This window comes from Lepisma saccharinum, unplaced genomic scaffold, assembly GCF_977018435.1.
Source record: "Lepisma saccharinum unplaced genomic scaffold, izLepSacc3.1 HAP1_SCAFFOLD_334, whole genome shotgun sequence".
Classification (NCBI taxonomy): Eukaryota; Metazoa; Arthropoda; class Insecta; order Zygentoma; family Lepismatidae; genus Lepisma; species Lepisma saccharinum.
The window spans coordinates 290,182-314,624 of NW_028143059.1; the positions used below are offsets into that span (position 1 = coordinate 290,182).

The 24,443-nt window shown below is 38.2% G+C and overlaps 1 protein-coding gene across 1 annotated transcript in view; it reads right to left on the reverse strand.

Annotated features, from left to right (window-relative positions):
* LOC145982688 (uncharacterized) overlaps nt 1-24,443 on the reverse strand; it is a 135,941-nt gene that overhangs the window by 108,196 nt on the left and 3,302 nt on the right. The window contains exon 2 of the mRNA XM_083116051.1: nt 22,478-23,705. Coding sequence (XP_082972177.1) covers nt 22,478-23,705 — 1,228 coding nt within the window. The remainder of the gene's footprint in view (nt 1-22,477; nt 23,706-24,443) is intronic.

The window sequence follows — 24,443 nt, forward strand, 5'->3', positions numbered from 1 at the left end:
AAAATTGGGAAGGAGGAAGCCATATATAAGGCTAGTGGAGAACATACTCTCCACAACATAAGTAATGAAAACGGAGCATATCTAATACAATTTGCTTTAAGAAACAATTTGATAATAAGTAGCACCACTTTCCCTCATAAAAACATTCATTTAGGAACTTGGAAGATTCCAGGAACCCAAGAAGTAAACCAAATAGACCATGTTCTCACCAATAAAAGATATAGGTCATCGATAATGGATGTCAGGAGCCTGAGAGGACCTAACATCGATTCGGATCACTACATGGTGTGAGCAAAAATAAGATTAAAAATTGTTAAAGTGGACAGAAGAAAACAAAGAATGTTAGGAAAAAGATGGGACACAGAGAAATTTAAAGATAGAGAGGTGTGTGAAACCTTTAGAGCCACCATTAATGAAAAAATTACTGAACAAACAGAAGAGATAGAAGAGAGGAATAGTAATGAAGAATGGAAAAATATAAAATCAATAATACTAAAAACAGCTGAAGAGAAAATATGAGAAAAGAAAAGAGAATATGGAAAACCATGGTTTGATGAAGAATGCGGAGAGGCCATCCAGAAGAAGAATGAAGCAAGAAATAAGAAGTTACAGAGAGAAACTAGAAGCAATTGTGCAAGGTACACAGAATCAAGAAGAGCCGCTAAAAGAATATGTACCCAAAAGAAAAGACAATATTTAAAACAAAGATTAGTGGAAGTAGAGGAATTAGATAAAAAAAATGAGAGAAGAAAATTCTATCAAGCCATGTTCAGTCTTACAAAATAATATAAACCAGAAATTGAAGGATGTAAAGATAAAAATGGAGAAATGCTGTATGAACAAAGACAGATCAAAAAACGGTGGGCAGAAAATTTCAAAGAAAAACTGTCAAGAAGAGAAAATGGAATAGAAGCCAGAAATACAGAACGGGAAACAGAAGAAGAGGAAGAAGAAACAATAGAACCACCAACGTTAGATGAAGTAACAAAAGCAATCAGGAGATTGAAAAATAACAAAGCACCAGGAAGTGATAATATGGTAGCTGAAATGATTAAACATGGAGGCACACAACTATACCAGAAAATACATGAGCTGATTAGTAAAATATGGAGAAAGGAGGAACTACCGGACGAATGGAGACAAGGAATTATATGTGCCATTTATAAGAAAGGAGACAAATACAATTGTAGCAACTATAGAGGAATAACATTGTGAAATGTTTGATATAAAATATTCTCGAGCATATTAAACAAAAGGATACAGGAAATAATTGAACCCATCCTTGGAGAGTATCAAGCAGGATTCCGGGAAAATAAGAGCACCACAGACCAAATATTCGTAATTAGACAAATATTAGAGAAACATTATGAACATGGGAGCGAATTACATATGCTATTTGTAGATTTTAAACAGGTCTTTGATAGTGTACAAAGAGAAGAACTAATTAAAGCAATGGAAAGAATTAGTATACCCAAAAAATTAAAAACTTGTACAGATGACTCTGATGGATACCTCCGCAAGAGTAAAAGTAAAAGGACAACTTAGTGAAGAGTTCACATTTGACAAAGGTGTAAAACAAGGGGACGGATTGTCGACTACACTATTTAATATAGGATTGAATGATGCTATAAAACAGATTGACCAAAGAGGTACCATCTTTAATAAAAGCTCACAAATCTGCGCTTATGCGGATGATATAGCAATCCTTGCAAGATCTATGAATAAGTTAATACAAGTATTTAACGACATGGAGAATTATACTAAGGAAATGGGCCTAGAAGTAAACATAAATAAAACAAAATATATGAAAATAGCATGAAAACCAGAAAGAAGAAAAGAAATAGAGATAGGTAATAAGAAGTTCGATGTAGTACATGAATTCAAATACCTGGGAAAACAAATAAATGAAATAAATAACATAGGAAGATGCGTGGAAGGAAGGATTAGAGCAGGAAATAGAGCATATTATGCAAATAGAAATCTGCTGAAAAGTAAGATAATAACAAGAACAACAAAAATGAAAATATACAATACATTAATCAGGCCAGTAGTAACATATGGAGCTGAAACTTGGACGCTGACCAAAGATACAGAAAGAAGGCTAATGGTATTTGAAAGAGCAATATTAAGAAAAATATTTGGACCAACTAGAGAAGAAACAGGATGGAGAATAAAATACAACCACGAACTAGAGGAACTAATAAAACATAAAAATATAGTTTGCTTCATCAAAGCCAGGAGAATCAGCTGGATAGGACATGTATACCGCCTACCAAAAGATGCCATGCCGAGAAGAATAATAGAGAGTAAGCTATATTCAACTAAAAGGAAAGGAAGACCTAGAAGCAGATGGAAGGAAGAAGTATGCATGGACCTAAACAAGATAGGAGTAACAAGATGGAAACAGAAATGCCAGGACAGACAGAAATGGAGGGACATAGTGGAGGAGGCCATGACCCGACAGGAGCTGTAGCGCCGGATGGTAAGGTAAGGTAAGGAAGGTATGGCTGAACACATTCTCGATCTCTACCATTTTTGTAGGTGATGTGATCAGAACCACACTCCAGCTGCCTTTACCAACACGGAGTTGCCGCCAGGTATCCATTGATTTGAGGCTGGATGAGCCCTGGAGATGCTTTAGGGGGGCGGAGGGGAGAAGGCCAGAAAAATTCTGACCTTACATCACCCACCCTGGGAATCGAGCCCAGGTCTCCTGCGTCGAAACAGACACCCTACAGAATACACAACCGTGGCTCAAAGTATTATAACTGCAGGAGAATAATTAGCGAGTTAATTAATGTCATGAAAGGAATGTGATATGTGACTTGGTAACTAGCCTTTATTATTTTAAAATGGAATCTATTACAAACACAGCATTTCCCAGCTGTGCAATGAGGTTTAGGTGTTGCAAAACGATTTTTTCCTGAAAATTCCTAATTAAAACTTCCTTTTTCAGAAGAATGATCTAGAACTGGCCCTTGCTTACTATTCATCAATCACTGGCATTGAGTATTGCTTTCTGAAAAATGGGAAGTTTGAAATATTACACATTTACAAGATTCTTCATCAAAATTATTCAATATGTTAAGAAACACAAAAACGTCATGCATAAAATTGAACATAAAATATCACAATAATTTTAAAAGAGAAGAAATTAATTTCAATCAATGCAATCTCATTCAACCACAACAACATAATATTTAAACATTATTTCAAAAGAGGTAGAGTTTATCAGTGCATTAAACTTTATCAGCATTAAAAATAAATTTGTCAGTAACATATCACCAAATCTGTGTCCATAAGTGATTATAACTTTGCTAGTATAAGGTGGCCACTGCAGGATCATGATAAAATTCAAGTATAATTCCCGGTATCCAAGACGAACATTCCAGTGTACAAGCAAATGTTTTCTCTATTTCAATATTATGTATTACTGCCTCTCACCACCCACACACATACGCACACAAATATATTAACAATATAAAGCTTAAATGAGATTACATTGTATCAAAACAGTCAAATACAATTCAATTAAAAGGTTTAATTCAATATTTAAAATATTTTATTTCATATGTGAAGTTTACATTTGCCATTTCACATACTTAAGACATGAAATACATCTACAAACACGAGTCGCAAATGTTACAGGATATTCTAATATACAAGAAATTGTTAATTGCATAAGAATTTCAAATTCAAATTTACCTAATCAAGTTCAAAATATTTTAATATCTAGTAAAAATGTTTCCAATATAATTATTCACGCATTGATTGGTTGATTTATTTTACTTCACATTTCTGCCACTTTTTGCTAATTGCAAAGATGAGGATGAGTCATAATTTGATTAAATTGATGAAGGGTTGTTGAAGGAACTTTTTTCTCATACAATTTAAGATTCAATCCAAGTTGTGTATTGTTTCATTTCAATACAGAATTTGGACCCTATTTAAAATGATTCGGATAAGAAGATTCCTGAGCCATACTTAAATTGATCTCCAAAAAACGGTTCCTGAACAATATTTAAATTGATCCTGGAAAAAAGGTTCCTGGACCGAATATAAATAGATTCGGGGAAAAAGGTTTCTGGACCGAATATAAATAGATTCGGAAAAAAGGTTCAAGGACCGAATATAAATAGATTCGGAAAAAAGGTTCCTGGACCGTATTTAAATTGATTCAGAAAAAAGGTTCCTGGATGGAATATAAATTCATTCAGAAAAAAGGTTCCTTGACCAAATTGAAATACTTCACAGATAAAAAGATTCTTTACCATCCAGAAGTCATTTACGCTTCCTGATTTTTTCTCCTGGACCGGAATTGAATTTACTTAAAATGTCTGGAGCTTTAACAAACCAGCCTCGGACCCTAGCATCATAGTGTGCTGTGCTAACCACTCTGCCATGGACATTGGTATCACAAGTAAATATTCACGGTGAGGGAGATCAGTCTGTTGAAAAAACCGGAATAATACAAAAGATAACAATAATTATTATGAATTAATAAAAATATATCAAAATGGGGAAGTTTAACACCAGGGTGGCTACTAAGACCGTGTTAAAATTCAAGTATAAATGCCGGTCTTCAATGCGAACCTTCAAAAAATTCAAGGCAAAAAAATTAAAGACACAAGCAAGAGTTTCCTCTGTTTCAAACCTTACTTATTACCCATCTCCCAAAAAATATTAACATTAATACAAAGGGTCTTTGTGGTTCCAATGTTTCAAAAAGATCTAATTCAATTCAAGTGAATGATGAATTTCGTGGTACACTGTTGAGTGACCCAAGTTCCAATCACGAGTTTGGACATATCAGGTGGGAATATTCAGAAAATATCCCTGCAGAAGAAGTTCTGTGGCTTACCCAGCCTCCCATTAATGGGTACATGAGGGGGTAAAGATGGGCAGAGGGTAGTGCTGATCACGTCATCTCCAGTATGGCCAAGATCGATAATGTATGAACCTCTATCCTCCCTCCACACCTTCTGTATTCCTGAATGGCATGGTGCAACGTACAGTTACAGGCAATAAACATGGGACACCTAGATCCTGAAATCCTCGTTTGCCTACAAGGCGTTGTGTGTGTTGCATAAATCTACGGGGCTGGTAGAAGTTGCCGTTGAAACTTCCCTATTAAAATACACTTATCGCCGTAGAATTAGGCACCACACACAATGCCTCGCAGGGAAGCGAGTATTTCAGGTCTCTATGTCCAATTTTTATTGCTGGTGAGTGTACAGGGAAAACTTTCCTTTACAATATTCCTAGTGTTAGAAAGAAACAATAGGGGCAAAAGAACTTAAAATACACAATATAGATAAATGGAGTTGTATTTCTAAAATGTTACGTTGTTCAATAAACACGATTCAGAATCATATATTTGAGAGTCAGTTTTTCGGAATATACCTAGAATGTACCCAAAAAAATGAGTTTCATCCAAGATTTTATATGGACCTTATTGCAGGCAAGTACTGAACAGCGTGAAATAAACCCACATTGCTGTTTCTATCCTAAAGAAATATCAATGATCTCTGATATTGTACTCGTACATAAACGTTCACAGTTTTAGAAATCAAACACCGTTCATAAAAATAAGTTTCAAACCAATGACACATAGCAAGGCAAGTAAAAATAAGGAAAGACTGCACGAGAAGTTAAAATAGGAATCTATACGTATTCCATTACTATACTGTATTTTCCTCTGGGATCTTTTTCGCATTTAGCAACTATCCTAGCCTATTGGTGAGCCCAACTTAAGAGTTCAGTATGGGGCTTATGGGGACAGTGTTGCCACATGGTGCGCAGTGGAAGAAGGCTCCGGCGTGCATCAAACTTCTGCTGTAGTACACGCCGCAACAAAAGTTAGTGATTAACGGAACGGGTACTGTTCAATACAAGAATACAAATCCTTTCGCCATGATTTGATGGGAAGCTGTTCTTTCATGCGGCTGTGGTACAGAGTAATGACGGTCCATGGAGGGAGATTTGCAAATAACTGTTCCCGAATATACTTGTCATACGTCTTGCTGTCCATTTCATCGTGTACGTTGGCCGTGTTTTTTCCCTTTAAGTCCACTTTTTGCACAGAAAGGCTAATCGGGACTGGACCTACAGTTTAAACTGGGATCCGAACCACTATATGCCTCCAAAGGGTATCAAACCAGGACGTTACCACTGTGCCATCGGGGAGGCCTGTTTCACATTATCGGCACCCTGTCTTGTTTGAGACAAAACCGTGTTCATTACCGGCATGCAGCAAAGCAAATCTCTAACCCCGACCTGTAAGTGCTCGCAAACAACTCGTAAGGCCGCACAGAAAGTCTTTGTTGTGTCTTTATTGTCTTGTCCCTCTATTCGTTTTGCACAGCAGCAGCTCGACAGTCATAGGCGGGTCTAGATTATTTTTTTCTGGGACGTGCACAGAATATGCTGTAAACATTACGTAATATTGGAAATATAATGTGCAGATTTGCAACTTATTCGACACATCAAAAAGTGCCCTTATATCAGTGTTGTGCCCAGTGTTTTCGAAGGGGGGGGGGGTAGTACGTATACTTTTTAGTAGCTGGTCCTCATATGCCATCTTCTCCTGCTGTTGACCCTCTTCTTTTAGGAATACTTATCCAAGGGGGAGTTATGACCAGCATATACGCCCATTGGACACGTCACGTCATTCACATCAATATAATTGCAAGGGTTCGTTCTAGGTGTAATTTGTGGTCAGATTAACTAATCAGAACTGAGCCTTCAATGTATAATTCATCCTAGAATGTACCTCCACCAGGAAACTGAACCCAGGGTCCTTCGATTATAAGGGGATAGCATTAGCAGAATTTCCGTCGTCGCATTATAATCAAGTGATCCAGGGTTCGATACCTGCTGGAGGCACATAGTACTTCGTATCTCACATAAAACTGTAGGTCCAGTCCCAACTAACCTATCTGCGCATAAAATTGGACTTAAAACTCAATCAATCAATTATTAGTAGAGGTGTGAAATAAAAGGAGTTCTATTGTATTTTTACTCATATGAAGGATAATTACAGAAAGGAGACTGACATTCTTTTAACTATCTAGGAAAAATGGCTCGATCATTTTTTTATCTTTTAATATAACGCTCTCAATACTTTTCATAATACTTAATCATCATTTTGGGAGGGGCAAGTGAACCTCCTCCCGAAAAATCCGGCAATGTATTATATACAATGTGCCTGCGAAGTTTCGCTGCACATCGCCTCGTATTAAAGTTATATTCGAAGTCGTTACCTCTTGACGTTATTTCTGCTCGTTTGGTGTTGCAAGAGGACCTTTAATCGCTTCGCTATTAATTTTGTAAACAGTTTTGAACGAAATTCCAGTCGTTTCAGCATTTTCGCTTGCAGTCCAACTAACACTTTTACCAGGATTTTTCTGCTTGAAGTATATTTATATTTATTACAATTTGTCTCTCTTTACTTGTAAGACTCTGGACACTTTTATGCTTGATAATACCACCCTTTGCCATTTTGCTGTTGTAGAATAATTATAATAATAAATTCCTTCAAGAAATACCCAAAATGAGAAAGCACGTACGCAAACAACAAACCACTTGACAACCGACAGGAGCCTATTCACGAACTTTTGCCTGGCCATTCCCCGCCCCCTTCCCTCTCCCCAACACGTGTTTGCAGCAAGTGGCAACCGTCGGACGGCTGTTAGTTTTAACTCCCCAAATCGCGGTAAACACAAGAAAGGAAAACGTCTTGTTTTGATGGTCCTATTTTGCAAAAGAAGGTGTAAACCATCAAAGCCTTACATTTCCTCTGGTTTTTGCTTATTTATTATTTTCTCTTCGAATGATAACGACTTTTGTTTCTGACAGAAACACACTTGTTTAGGGGTGGTGATCTCAAAAGTAAAAGCCCATAAGGGCCCATACTGAACTCTTAACTTGGGCTCCACTATACCAACGTTATGCATTTGTCCAACCACGAGTTCAGAGAAGAATTCTGTTTTAATATATTTTCCAATGCAGCTTTCTTTTACTTCCTTGACAAACATAAAATCTGAACTGTGAAAAATATGCCTCATAACATTTATGAATATGTATAGATAAATTTGAGATCTGGATTAATAAAAGTTGCAATTTTTCATGTTTAAGGAGCAAAATCCCCGCATAATTCATGTATAATTCCCGGAGCCAATACTTCCCGCATAATTCCTGGAATTCAAGGAATTCCCGGTGAGTAGCCACCCTGAGTCACTGCTACTGGTGATGAAGCTTCTTTCTTTGCTTTGTACTTTGGCTAAAAAAAGTACTTAAACAATGGCTAGCTATTTAAAAAGCCCACATCCTGTTATGAATGGTTATTTTCTTACAACTCCCTGCTGGAAATTTCTACTGTTTTCAGTAGACAAATTCTACTGTTTTCAAATATCTCCTACTGTGTACTGTGAAATCTACTGAAATCCCATTGCAGATTACTGTACAGCTAATGTACTCTGCAGTAGGACTACTGTACTGAAGAAACAATGTGAATAAGTATGCATAATACTTGCTACAATATATTATAAAATCATTTATTGATTCCAAGAATAGGCAAATTCATTCCTGACACCATATATTCAGTAATTTTGAGATTTTGAAGTGCATTGGAAAAAACAGTACATGAACTGAATTTCTACTGTTTTTCTAATGAAAACTACTGAGTCAGATAGATATATCTTAATAAATAAGTTACTACAACTCTTTCTTAAGAAATAGCTCAGCCTTAAAGCAGCTAGTAGTTTGAATACATTATCATATCAGTTGATTTTTTTCAGCAAGGAATTTCCATCGTTATTATTACACTCACTTAGCAAAACTCATGGGTTCGCAGGTCAGTGATTCGTGGGTGGACACCACGTGTGTTCCACGCCCCCTGCAGGGCTGCGCGACAGCTGCACTTGTGTGCGAGACCTTGTGGGAAGTGACTGTGTGAGAGATTCATGTGCAATGCAACGTCGTCGTGAGTTGGCGGCATTTGAACGGGGCATAGTGGTGGGTGCCCGATGCATGGGACATTCGATTTCAGAGGTGGTGCAGGAATTCTGCTTCCCACATTCAACCGTGTCCAGGGTGTACCGAGAATGGGTAGATGAAGGCATCACAGTCCACAACAGACACCATACCAGGCATTCAGCTGCCCTCAATGACCGAGACCGGCGACATCTGGGACGAAAGGTCAACAGACACAGGAGGGCAACAGTGCAACAAATCACGGACCAATTCAACACTAGCCATGCTAGAAATGTCTCCCAGTGGACAATCCGTCGGAACATCCGTGCCCTCGGGTATGGGAGCAGTCGCCCTACACGGGTGTCACTGCTAACCCCGCGTCATCGGACACTCCGGCATGAATTTGCCACCAATCACTGCGGATGGACACTGCAACAGTGGCGTAACGTCATATGGTCTGACGAGTCACGGTATCAACTGCACCATGCCGATGGGAGGCACCTTATGTGGCGCAGACTGCATGAAGCGATGGATCCCGCATGCCAAGAGGGCATGGTCCAGGGTGGTGGGGTATCAGTCATGGTCTGGGGTGCATTTTCCTGGTATGAACTGGGCCCTCTGGTTGTTCTGGAAGACACGGTGACTGGTCCACAGTATTGTCATCTGCTCGGAGACCATCTCCACCCGTTTCTGGCCTTTCAACACTCTGACGATATGGCGGTCTTTCAACATGACAATGCACCGCCACATCGCTCCAATGTCGTCCATGGACGTGGCCACCCCGGAGCCCTGATATGAACTCCATCGGGCATATCTGCGATGCCGTTGAACTCAGTCTCCGTGCACTGGATCCTCCACCCATACACAGAATGCAATTGACTGAGTGGTGTCAACTGCCTCTGGACATGTACCAGGGCCTTGCAGACTCACTTTCACGCCTTATAGCTGCACTCTGCAGGGCCAGAGGGGGCCCGACCAGATATCAGGTGGGTATCCCTTGAGTCTTGCTCAGTCAGTGTATATCTGTGTAATGCAATTCCAGAAGAGAGCCATCTTTTGATCAACATAGTCAACAGTGCTTGCTTGTTTTGGTTTTTCAAGCATTGAGGATCACGTATTGTTTAAATTAATTTTCTGCTGTTTTCGTGTGAATATATGAAAAACAATAGGTCAATTTATGTATAAAACAGTATGTTTTTCAATTTTCTACACATAAGTTAAACACAATGAAGCTACACACTTAAAAGCAAGCTCACTATTCTTGATTTTTTGTTGTATGGGTGCATTCCTAAGTAGCAAGTTCCACATGCTATACCATATATTTATTTTAGTTGTTTATATGATTTTTCCATTGCATTTTCAGTTGTATTGATAAAAAAAAATCATTACTGATAATAGTACTGTTTTCATACATCAATATGCTGAACACAATAAAAGATGTTGGTTGTACAATTATGTTACTCAAAACATAAATAGTCTAGTTCAGCCACTAAAGATAGGAGAAACAGTTGGACTACCAAAAACAGTAGGAAACATTAGTGGTACATGAATAGATTCTCTCGGGCTATCGACCAGGTGAGTTATGGAAAATATTGCAAGCTTTCGAGAGCTAACTTCACTCTCATCTTCAGGGTTGAAGCGAGATAGCCCGAGAGAATCTATTCATCACTCGTCACCAGGGAAGCTTCAAACCAGGGAGTCGTAACGTAACTAAATGGAACGGTATTTTCAATTACGGTTTCCGTTACGTTACAACCAGAAACAGAATAACTTTTTTCGTGAACAGAAACGTTACCTCAGGTATATGAACATTACGTTACAGGTGTGCATAACGGTACCGAACCATAACTGATCTGTAAATCAGTAGGTCGTTAGGTGACGCTTTAACGTTACATCCATTGCCGGCAACCAGTAACGTTACAGGATAAGAAACAAGTTCGTCACATATTGACTAGTAACTTTAGTGTGTGTGGAAAGTGATAGTAACGTTACAATTAACCAGTAACTTAATTGAGGTCACGACTGTAAAAACGTTACACTCCTTTTTTCAAAGCAACAACGTTATTTATAGCTGGTATCATACAGACGTTCCGATGTGCAATACCGTGTCCGATGCCGTGTTCCCGTTAGAATAACATAGGTCTCTCGTATAATTGTGCTCGTTACTTTTGTAACGTTACAGTTCTTTCCCTCCACAAAAGTCTGTTTCAAAAAAAGTGATACACATATCCGTTACGAATAGCAAATACCGTTATCGAAGGCGTGTTCGAAGAAGCCTCGTAATTGTGATCGGCAGCATAGTAACATTACAGTATTTTGACATTTTGAAAGTCATTAAATTATAATACGTATTTTCGTTTTGGATGTCAGTGAAAAAATGAAATTGTAAAACAAACCGTTTGAAAACATCCGTAAACAAGATTCGGCGTGACAGAAGTTCTGGTTATTGAAATTTACTGATTAACTATGTATTTATCACAAATATATTTATTTTCTGCATACTAAATCACTTTACGTGGATTTGTTCTAATTTGATTATCTATGCAAGATGAATTTTAACATGTGCGTTCACTTTATACGATAGGAAAACAAACGTTTGTTGTAAGAAAACGTTTATGTATATCTTTCTCTCTCTCTCTCTCTCTCTCTCTTTCAGTTTACATGTGTTACATCAGTTAAAAAAATACAGTATGTTTGGCGATGACAATGATTCGTGCTTAGATTAAGTTGCTGAAGGACGAAACAAAGGACCAACCAAAGAATCATCTGTGCTACGCGTTCATCCACGTAAGCGAGAGGCAAGCTTTTTCCTATCGGAAGACGAAAAATAATTGCTTGCTGCACGACCTTGATAAGGCGAACTGAACCACAAGGAAAGAAACCTGTGCAGACCTGCGACTCCTGTGCACTGTACTACCGCGTGGAGGGGAGGGGAGAGGAGGGGAGAGTTCAGCGTGCTTCCTTATGGGCCGAGCTGAAGAGTAGAAGGGAAGGTGCGCGGTGACTTTTCGTCCAAGGTTTTTTCCCTGGTGTTCGCTCGTAGCAGCAGCACCACGCAAAATCAGAAAATGTGAATCCTCAAACTTTGTACACGTGACCTTTGGTCACGAATCAGCCGAGTAGACAACGCCCTGGGGCGATATGAAAGGCACTTTTAGCAAGTAGAAACTACGTAGAAACGAAACGTTAGATGGAATTGTTGTACGAAACAAACGAAACCGCGTTTGTGCAACTGGTTTGTGGCTAGACAGGGCCATTGGACTCTCAAGAAGGCAAGAATTGTATGGGAAGTGATTCTCAAAACTAAGCGAATAAAAGGACAGTATATTTTATCATTTACAAGGGCCCTCATCCGCTTACAATTTTGAAAATTACTTTCAGAAATTCTTGTCTTCTTGGACAGGAGGTTCATTAAACTTTTTGGTGTAGAAACAGACAGAGCGCCCACGTACCACGTTTGAAAGAAGAGCATAGGTAGACGTGAAAGTAATTTTCAAGTACGTAAGGACGACAGTCGACGTGAACATTGAGCAACGTGTGACTGAGAAATACAATCGTAACAAAGGACAGGATTCTTCAAGAAACAGTAATTTTATAAAACTTCCTATCATTAACTCAGTTCATCCTTTTATCCTCTTTTGTTTGTTATACTTTTGTATTATTCTTGTTTTATATCGCTTTTCTGCCACTTGTAGATAATCGCGACGATGAAGATGAATGATGATCATATTAAATCTATGAAGGGATGCTTACAAAAAAAACCCAGCCATGCCAAGGTGTCTACTCGAACTTAAAATGTTTGGTACCGAGTGTATGAGTGGACCACTCAACGACTTCGGTCTTCGAGGCTACGGTTTCAGTTGCAACATGCATTATAGTTACGTTTCTACTACTACTGCTTAAAAAGCCCCCTTGATACATGAGATACTACAAATAATTTCAGGCATACCCTCGAATTTTGATTGCCTGGCACATTTTTAAACTAAGTAATGAAGTGACTTTTATATTCATATTAGGCCTACGACTAGTTCGAACTAAAAACTCTTGTGAAATACTGTGTATATGTTATCCTTGTGAAGTGAGAAACTTCATATTTTGCTAAGAAAATATGCATGAAAAATTATATTTGTAGCTACTACTTGAAGAATTCAAATTATTATGATGGATTTCAACTTACGTATACTCTGCATATAACGTGGTATATAGTTATCGCAGAGGAGTTTTTGTCTCGCAGTCAATTTATTTTTAGTTGAGGAACTCGAGAGTAAGTTGGAAATATTTAATGACCCACGTTGTGGTGTGCTGTTCGATTAATCATAATTGGAATGAGAGAAATCTGTAGTTAAGGTCATTAAACACGTCAATTTGTAACTGTGAATGCAAGTTTTCTTTGATTTAGCGGGAAACCAGTCTGCTATTGTTGTAAATAATAAATTGAAACATATATATTTTCTGCTCGAGTAGGAATCCACAGTCCTTATCCAATCAATCAGTTTCTGTTTTTGAAACTTCTGTCTAGGAAAGCTACATACAATTTGCTTTTAATAACAGCAGCTTCAAAATAACCTATCCATTCTTGTCTTGCAAAGTAATGTTTGATTTTGATTTGTTATATTTCATTTTGGTTTTCTGCCACTTTTGGCTAATCGCGAAGACGAGGATGGGTGATGCAATGACAAAATTGATCAAAGGACATCACGAAGAAAATAATGAAAACAATACACAGGCTGGGATCTGAACTCGGGACCTGTGGTGTCGCATTGTTCATGAAATAAAAACATAACATGTACAATGGCTCACATTAGTAATCGAATATGTAGCATTTTGCTGCATTTCTTCACAATATTTCAAAATTAACAACATGTACATAAATATAAACGATAGTGAAATATTTATAGGCATTTATTAAAGCTATATTCCCTGTTACATTTTTTCTTTTTTAATTGTGGGTGCATCAGCACTTAGGCCATTTTGCAACCGCCACGTTATACGGGGTCCAGCCCCTTACCATAACAAATAACGTAACTGTAATATCGAATAACTGAAATATTAAAATATTCTGACTTAGGTTAAAAGCTGAGGCTCTAAAGGGGCACTCAGCACACATGACAAAAACAGAACACACAGAATTATACTGGCCATAGGGTCAGTCGCCAGAGTCTCGTTAGTCTGCAAAGAGCAGTCCAGGGTGTACTACGTGGAATGATGTTGACGATTGGGTGTACTACGTGGAAGGTCACCCCTTACACCCCTGTTACGGTTTCAAATCTGAAAATAGTTATTTATGTTTAGGTGTGAAAGAAGAGATTACTTTAATATTCAGACAAATCGTGAAAGCCTTCTGTTTCTGTTAAGCTACGTTTCCATTCAGACAAGTTCCAGACTCATGACGTGCAACATGTGCCGGCGCATGTTGCGCGTCATTTAGTGTACTCGTACTGCTTCCAATTCAAAACTACTTCTTCAAAATACGTCCGCAACAACACTGGAGTGCAGGATCGCAGTGTAGCGTTGTGCAGTGCTTTAGAGTAGTCAGTGTTTCTTCTCTTGTATTGTAATAATTTGGTGGTGATTTAACTTGGGTAAAGATGAACAATAAAGCTATGGCGGGTTTTGTGGTTATGGCAGGCGCGTATCATGAATTTCTAAAAAAAAAAAAAAAAAAAAAAAAGAGGCGAAAACAACCTAGATGGTGGATTAGAAGTTTGCTAGCGAAAAATTAACTCGTTGATGAGAGACTTACGTCTTCAAAGTGGATACGAAAACTTTGTAAGAATGACTGCAAGTGATTTTGCATTGTTATTAAATCTTGTTGGACCACAGATTGTAGTCGCGTCGTCTGTTTCTACTCTAGTTCGTATGCCCGTGCCCCAGGAACTTGCTGCAGGCTGTTTCCATTGTCCGCCGCGCACATTGTGCGTCTTAATTGTTGGGGCAATTTTGTCCCCGGCACTTGCGCCGCGGCATGTTGCAGACAGTTTCCATTTCAACAAATGCTTGGCACATGCAGCGTCGCATGCCGCGCGTCATGTTGCACGGCAAATTTGTGGTAATAGAAACGAGGTTTTACATAGTTTTTTTTTGTTTTTTTACTGGTCAACTACAGTGCGGGGAAGGAACAATTGATGCTACTTCCTAACTACATTTGTTACCAGTAGCTGCATTGCTCCCTGACTGAAGTACGAGAGAAATGGGTAACAAAAACAAAAATACAACATTTGACGAATGGCAGCTATTTATTTTTACCGTACCTAACCAAAGGGTACAGGGAAATTGAAAATGTTAAGTAGTACATGTAAGCGTACCGTGGGTGATGCAATAAATGAATAATGAAAAACAAAATGAGGTAGATTCCGTATCTCAGAAAATTCAACCAAAAGAAATAGGAGAACGAAATGAACGAGCTTCAGTATGAAAAATCAAGACCCTTTCCTCATCCCCACTCCCTTCCCAAACCAAGGGCTCCGAAAGCAGCTGTGCAACTTGGCACTGGGACTGCTGTACGGTTCAGTAGCGTTTCGTCCGAAAGCGAAATTCCTAGAAAAATGCTACAGTTCGTCCGCGACAGTTTAATGAGTTGCATTTCGCCCGAGCCTGGCTGATGATGAGTCACACCTTGACTAACCGGTGGCAGCGGTGGAATTGGTGACTAGGATACCTCAGTTAACAACTTTTAAAACTACATTGCATAGACAGCGGAGTGTAGCGCAGGGAGTGCAGACTCAGTCAAATCGTCGAGAGAGGGGTCCCGGGTTCGATACCCGGTGGAGGCACAAGTGGTTCGGATCCCACTTCAAATTGTAGGTCCAGTCCCGATTAGCTTTACTGTGCATAAAGGGGACTTAAAACAACAAATAAAATCGTTGAGAGGAAGTGAACTTGGATCCAGAAATTTTAGTCATGGCAGTCAACACTACTACTTCTAAGCAGCTCCCATAAGTGACTGAGGTTAGAATGAAAGTTTGTCTTGTTTTAAGTTCACTTGTATGCACAGATAGGCTAATTGGGAGTGGGCCTACAGTTTAAAGTGGAATTCGAACCACTGTGCCTCCACCAGGAATCGAACCCGGCTAGAATGCAAGTGGTTTCTCATACTCAGATGGGAAGTTGTTTATGTTATTGTTTCACATAATTTGTAGGTAGTCACACGTGGTCTGAGAAACAGAAAAGTCACACATAGCCTACGCATAATTCTCTCGAGGCAGTTTGTTGCAAGAACTTTGCTTGCAGGCCACGGACAATAACTTTCATGGGTAAAAAAGTGTAGCTTTCCTGACGAAGTGTTCTCGGCTTGCGAGCCAGCTTAAATCGGCGTTAGCGTCCAATGTTTCGAGCGTATACATTGCTCCCATCATAAGGTAGAGCATCCTGATTAGAGCAACGTATGCGTTACAAACGTTGGACGCTAACGCCGATATAACCTGGCTCGCAAGCGGAGAACACTGTTCGAATCTCCACAGGCATATAATAAGAATGTATCATACCCAAATGACACATCTGGCGTAATACCTAACGTGCCAAATTTTGGAAAATAGGGGCTGAAAGCGTGTGTGAGAACCAGAGGGACTTAACTCCAATTTATCAAATTTATAGGAGAGGAAATAATGAATTCTTAGGAATATGACTCTTAAACGTGACTCCGCCTTACAGATAAGAATTAGAAGTGGAAAAATGTCGATTTACTCCAAATACTCTTCAGAGGATTTTTTCTAACAAAACTGAAAACAGCATTTTTGTAGTTACGTTCCTCTGATTCCCGTAGGACGATAGGTGAAATACATTTCATGAGCGATGTTTGAAAGAAGTTGTGTTAAGATGTCAAACATGTAGCCGACAGCCATGCTGTATGAAGAAAGCATATAGGATAAGCTCCAATCACACTTAATCTAGGCTCACAACAAAGATAGCTGTTGAGTGACCTAGCGTAATGAAAGGCAAAGAAAACAGGTAATCATTGGAAGAAAGAATTAGTTTCATGTTTAAGATCATTCTATCAATTAATGCAGTTGCTTATAAAAATAAAAAAAGGTCCAAAATGCTTCAAAGTAATTGAAAATATGAGGCATTGCGGATTCGAAGGGCGAACTCAACAAAGTGCATTGTGATGGAAATGCGTTTCAAGTTGCCAGGCACAGTGCAAACTCCATAAAATCTTTGAAAATCACGCATGAAACATTCCGATCTACTGTTACCAAGTTTTTGTGGAGCTCGAACTGTGCCTGACAACTTGAAACGCATTTCCCTCACAATGCACTTTGTTGAGTTCGCCCTTCGTATCCGCAATGCTTCATATCGTGTCTAGGAAAACCTAGAAAATTAATACGCCCATTCAAATTTAAAACCTTTATTTGCATACTAAATAGAAAGCATTTTCACCAGATACTTGAAATTAGTTTGAGAAAATCTAAAATAAGAGGAATTCCTATCCCTGTTCTAGTGTTGATATTTCCTGGCAAATACTCTGTAAGAGGCTGTCGCGGTCTATTGCCGCGCTATACATTGACGAAACAATGCTTTATACTCCGAAGTCGATACTAAAGGTTCATGGACGTCTGCAGGATTTTTTCCAAAGAGGGGCAAGCAAGGTAGTTTTTCCGGGGGGGGGGGGCAAACAAGGTGCATAACAGTGTTGTCTCCTCAAAAAACATTGCTTTAATTTGAAGTTATCATATTCATCTTATTTGAAAATAAGATCCTTAGGAAAATATTTGGACCTAAAAGGGATGAGGAGACAGAATAATTAAATCAAGAAGACTTAGGTGGGCAGGCCATGTGGCACGAATGAGAGAGGAAAGAGGAGTTTACAGGATTCTTGTTGGGAAACCTGATGGTAAGAGACCTTTAGGAAGGTTAAGACGAAGATGGAGGGACAACGTTGAGATAGACCTAAAGGAAATCGATAGGGATGGAAAAGAGTATATAGATCTTGCTCAGGATAGGGACAGATGGAAGGCCTGTGTTGCTGCAGCCATGAACCTTCGGGTTTAAGAAGGCTAGAGAGTTAGTTAGTTAGCTAGTTATGTTCATGCAATAATTAACATATATTATTGCAGCTGAAATGGAATTGTGTGATATATATATAATTTTTGGTTGACTTTCATTTTCCAGGTGGGTCGTGCACCCCCCCCCCCTGCCTCTCTTTCGGACTTCCATGCAAAGGTTCTATTTTTATTTCGCGTCTACCACTTTCGGTTAATCGCGATGATAAAGGATGTGATAGGCGATGGAAGTGGTATAAAGACAATGACCCAACCCATCCATATTTTCTAGTCCAGGCTCTAATCCGACGTTAGACTTCGCAGTTTATTACGCTAACCAATTTGCCACGGGATCAGCTTCTTCGTGTTTGTCTGCTCATCAAATGATTAATTAGTTATCCAACTATATAGGTAGGAAAGCTATATAAAATAACGAAACAGAAAAATAAATCCACTTGACGTCTTGTAGTACTATCATTAACCTACAATTTCATGCTCATAAATCCACACAGAAAACTTCTTGTGGCATTAGTTTTACGGAATGGCCTTGGGGAATAAACATCGCCCATTTCCTGGTTCAGCTCGAAACAATTCAGGTGCCTTATCGAAGCTGCTCTTGAGCACGCAGGGTTTCTAACCTACTTCGCCGCAATTCAGATGTTGTATCTTGTTTAATATGATGTATTGTAGAGTTAACCGCAGATTAAATAGGAGAAAAAAAGATTTTCCCCACGGAAAATAAGTTGGTAATGCTGCAAACACCGAGGCAATCTTGATAAGACGCTTGAGGAGCGTCGAGCAAACTTTCCTGAAAAAGCACAACCCCAGTATCGAAGGTCATGCTACACGTGGATTGGCAACTTTCGGGAGCATGCTGTCTATCTACACAATTCTACCCAAATACCTATTTGAAAATGAATCTTCTGTTCGCATTTTATTTTTCAAATGTAGTTCTGACATTGTAATCATTTTGCAATTATTTTTATTTGTTCTTATTTTGCTTCGCTTTTATGTCACTTTTATAATTAATCGAAACTATGAAGATGGATGATAATTAGATTAAATTAATGAAGAGACACCTAAAAAAGATATTTACAGACCAGGACTCGAACCCGGAACCTAAAGCGGATAGGTTGTTGGGAAAACCGTCAATAACTCCCGCCACGAACTTACTTATAATTTTTGTAATTTCTCACGAGTATTTTTTGTTCTGTTCATGCATAATACCTGCTTTCGGAAACTTAATTTATAAGTGACACACTTCGTTCGGTAGGAACAAGCCACGTATTGTTTGAATGGAGGGACACATCTCGTTCATATACTACTAGATACAATCATGGACTATACTTGAAATGGCCTCCCCGATGGCGCAGTGGTAGCGTCGTCGCCTTGTAATGAAGGGGTCCCGGGTTCGATACCCGGTGGAGGCACAAGTGATTTGGATTTCACTTTAAACGCCCGACCCTGTGGCCGAGTGGTTAGCACATCGCGTTGCGACGCCAAGGGTCCCGGGTTCGAATCCCGGTCGGGCTTGGTTGTTTGTGAATGTCCATTCATCAATTTCATCATTTCATCACTCATCCCCATCTTCGCAAATTAGCCAAGAGGCACAAAACGCGAAGTAAAATAAACTAAATCAAATCAGATCATTTCACTTTAAACTGTAGGTCCAGTCCCGATTAGCCTAACTGTGCATAAAGTGGACCCAAATCAATCAATCATATATGATAGAAGTTAAGAAAAAGATAAAAGATAAAAAATTTAGAAGAGATACTGTGAACAAGTCGAGTTGGAGAGAGATTGTCTTTTGTCTTTGTTAAATGTATTTCATGTAGTTTATATAACATGAAGTTATAAGTTAAATAAATGTTGTTTTGTTCGTTAACGTTTGGCCTAATTGAAGATTATTACAATATACTTAAAATGTGACGTGCTAAACACTACTTTCGGAGATCAGTTGGACATGGCAATTTTGATATACAAGTTGCATTTTCTCTACTTAGATTCATTATGTCCAAATTTTATCCTAATAGATAATCTCCCAACAACGCAAAATGTTTTAATTGACTCGAATTCACAATGACTCATATACAGTGTGTTTATAAATGAACGGTGGGGTTTCAAAAATTAATAATACATCTATATATCACCTTACACGGGCAAAACGTACACCGTAAGCAGCAGCAACTGTCCAAGTTTATATAACTTTATTTATATTTGTATAAAGATAGAAATCAAGAGGGGTCAATTGCCCCTCTGTGCCTCCTTGCAGGTGCTCTTGACCGTCTGGAAGAAATAGTGCACGAAAGACGTGAAAACTAAATCCATCTTCAGTATCCTTTTTTCTTGCTACTCTTAGATTCTGCAACCTTTCTTTCTATAGTTCAATGTTTGACCCCTAACCCCCTAGAATTGATTTCCGTACAAGTTTGAGAGCTAATCTCCCCTGCACCCTGTGGTTGCGCCACTGCACCTTCTTCCGCCGTTGTTGCTTTGTGAACTTTCATCGGCTTAATATACTTAATATTCTTCAAGAGCATAATATCGTTTAATAACCGGCGATAAGATTCCTCAACCCTAAATTTCTGGATTAAAGTATAATAATATAGCAGCATGGAAATCTGAAAGGGGGGCGAGGATGGCCACATCTCCCCTTTAGAAAACGAAGGTCAGCTAAAAGTATATATTTCACGCGTATAATTTGATCCCAGTCATAGTAATGTACATTAATTATTATAATGGGAATGCAGGAATGCGATAATTTCGAATTCAAGTGGTGTTTCTTGAGGGGGCAACACTATTATCTTGTTAATATGCCCCATGGAAAAATACCTTGCTTGTCCCTGCGTCGAAAATATCGGCAGACGTCAATGATTAGGGGGTGGGGCATGTGCCCCACCCCCTTTGCACCCCGTGCGCACGTCTATGACTACTCATTTCTACACTAGTTGGAAGCTGTATTCAATTTCGAGCCAAAAATGTAATTTTCAAATCAGGATTATTAAACGTCCACAAACCCATAAATTGTAATGGGTTCTATTGGGTTCCGCAACAAGACCGGAAGCTTCTTTATCGCACAGTTTTAATTCGGTCCAAGTTGCGTATTCTTTCATTTCAATATGGAACTTAGACAGTCTTTAAATTGATCCGGAAAGAAGGTCCCTGTACCGTATTTCAATTGATCCGGAGAAAAGGTTCCTGGAACGAATTGAAATATTTTAAACATAAAAAGGCTATTTACGGTCCAGATCCATTTATGCTTGCTAATATTCTCTGCTGAACCGGAATTGAATTGATTTAAAATTCCTGACCCTTTAACAACCCTGGTTGAAATTCATTTTTTTACAAACAACCATATTTTTAACGGCAATTTCACATTAATCCCATACGATATACTGAGTTATTTTTCGCAATGTTCAAAAGAAAGGTAAGATATTTGGGCTATTCCTTTTTCTTTCTTGATGTTTAATAGATTATATTCGTCACGCGCCTATAACGTTACTAGCTAACATTTGTGAATTGTTCTTTCCTTGTAACGTTAACATCTACCATACTGAATTTATTTACGTTCTTTATGCAGATGGTATGTACCCAATTGCATTTTGTTCCGTTCCGCTACAGTGGTTTACATTTTGTTACATTCCTATGTAATGTTAATTCACCATATTGCCTTTCACTTCATTCCGTTACGGACGATTGCATTCATTACGTTCCTATGTACCGTTATTTACTACCATGTTGTATTTTGTTACGTTTTTGTAACGCTAGTATATACCATATTGCATTTCGTTACTACGCTCCTTGTAACGGTAGTATATACCATATTGCATATTACGTTATGTTCCAATGTGCTCATTTCGTTCCGTTCCTTTATAACGTTAATATCTACCATAATACATTTTGTTACGTTCTCTGTAACGTCAGTCTATAACATATTGCATTTCGTTACGTTACTTGGGTACCAGCAGCTGAACCATACTCTTCCTCCTACAAAATGGAACGTACCGTGTAACGCAAATTGGGTACGTTACGACTCCCTGCTTCAAACCTTACTATTAGTAGTACAGTTCACCTCCTGAAAACAGTAGACAGAGTTGGACTACTAAAAACAGTAGAACAAATTAGCAGTACAGTTCAGCTACTGAAAACAGTACACACAGTTGGGCTACTGAAAACAGTGGATGTTTCAAAACACAAATTGATCTACCGAAAACAGTAAACAGAATTTTCAGTAGGGCTATCAAAAACAGGTTTGCACAGTACCATTGGAATGGATGATTGAGATCTCAATTAATAAAATGGTGGCACCATAGTTGTAGACATGAAGTAATGATTTGTATAATACAGAGCTTGGGATCCCATCCAAAATGATATATGCACAGATCGACAAGAATTTCCAGAGATTTCTACTCGGAAACAACATTCCCTGTGTGCAAATGGTCTTTAAGTTCTATTTGCTTTGCACCCTCTTCACATGCTAAGTAAGTATATATATTTATGGGTAAAATACTTGTCACATTTTAAACAATTAAAGGGTTTCTCTTTGTGTGTATTCTCATGTGTCTATTAAGGTGATATTTTTGGTTAAAATCTTTGTTGCAAATTGTACACTTAAAAGGTTTTTCATTTGTGTGTGCCCTCATATGTTTATTAAGCGAGTCATTGAAGGAAAACTCTTTGCTACAAATAGAATAATTAAAACGTTTCTCTTTTGTGTGTACTGTCATGTGTCCATTAAGGTGACTTTTTTGGGCAAAATATTTGTTGCAAATTGCACACTTAAAAGGTTTTTTATTTGTGTGTGCCCTTATATGTATATTAAGCGAGGATTTGTAGGAAAAATCTTTACTGCAAATAATACAATTAAAAGGTTTCTCCTTTGTGTGTACTGTTATGTGTGTATTAAGGTGATGTTTTTGGGTAAAAGCTTTGTTGCAAATTGTACACTTAAAAAGTTTTTCATTTCTGTGTGTCCTCATATGTTTATTAAGCGAGTCATTGTAGGAAAACACTTTGCTACAAATAGAACAATTAAAACGTTTCTCTTTTGTGTGTACTGTCATGTGTGTATTAAGGCGATGTTTGTGGGAAAAATCTTTGTTGCAAATTGAACACTTAAAAGGTTTATCTTTGGTGTGAACCCTCATATGATTATTAAGGTTTGATTTCTTGGTAAAATCTTTGTTGCAAATTGAACACTTAAAAGGTTTCTCCTTAGTGTGAATCCTCACATGCACTTGAAGAACTGCTTTCTGGGAAAAATCTTTGTTGCAAATTGAACACTTAAAAGGTTTCTCTTTGGTGTGAACCCTCATATGAATATTAAGGCTTGATTTCCGGGTAATACCTTTGTTGCAAATTGAGCGATTAAAAGGTTTATCTTTGGTGTGAACCCTTCTTTGTGTGGAAAGGTTATCTTCAGGAATAAATTTTCTCTTGGAAACTGAGCGATTCAAAAACTTCTCCTTTGCAACGACATTTGAATGAGCAAATAAATTTCCTTCATTGGAGAAAACTTGGTTGAACATTGAAGAGATATGTTGTTTTTTCCTGTTACAGTGCTTGGTATCTTCAATATCTGCCTTGGTTTTAGAGTATTTTGGTGAAGGTTCAGGTTCAAAGTTACCTTCTCTATTGACACATTCTGTATTGTTTTTTGGTTGCTCTTGTTCACTTAATTTTCCTGAAGGTTCTAGTGTAACTGACCTTGAAACATCTTGGCTCTGTCCTTGCATGTAGTTCTTGTTCAGATATCTGGAAAAAAAATTGTCAGAGATTTACAGATCACCAAGAAGAAAGGATAGTAGAATAGACTGTCATTAAGGACATGCACTGAAAAATGTAAATATGTTACTGGTTCAGTAATATTTTATTCAGCTTTTGCCAAATCTATTAAGGACAGTCAAATATTATTCACACGTTTGCAGTAGTTCACTTTAGGCTGGCCTTACTGCATATCAACAGAGTGTACATTGTCACTGCACTAGCAAGTGAATGAAGTGAAAATTCCTAGCTGGGGGATGCTTGGCGAAGTTTCAGGATATGTATGTATGGATTGATATCACTTATTAAACAGCACTACTTACATACTTTGTAGCACATACAGTATGTGTATGGTAGCATAGGTGCATCAAAGAGCGGAGGGTGGTCAGATCACAGCTTAATAGCAAATTACCTTTTTTCACAATTTTATGATGCAAATTTTCTCATCCTTGTGGCATTTTCAAATAAGAGGATTCATTGTTTGGAATGGTACAGCAGCATGCATCAATTGTTGGAACTTATGATAACCTAATTCACGACTTGCAAGTATACGTGAATATCAAGATACATACCCAATGAATGTATAGTGTTATTTGATAAGTGTGTCAAGAGTAGTGCAAAAATTGAATCGAACTGATGGTCTTGCATTTACTCATGCAAAAGTGTGAAAACTGACAAAATTAATGAATGTGTTCGCCTTCCACATAATCACAGTGAAGTTCTTTGTTT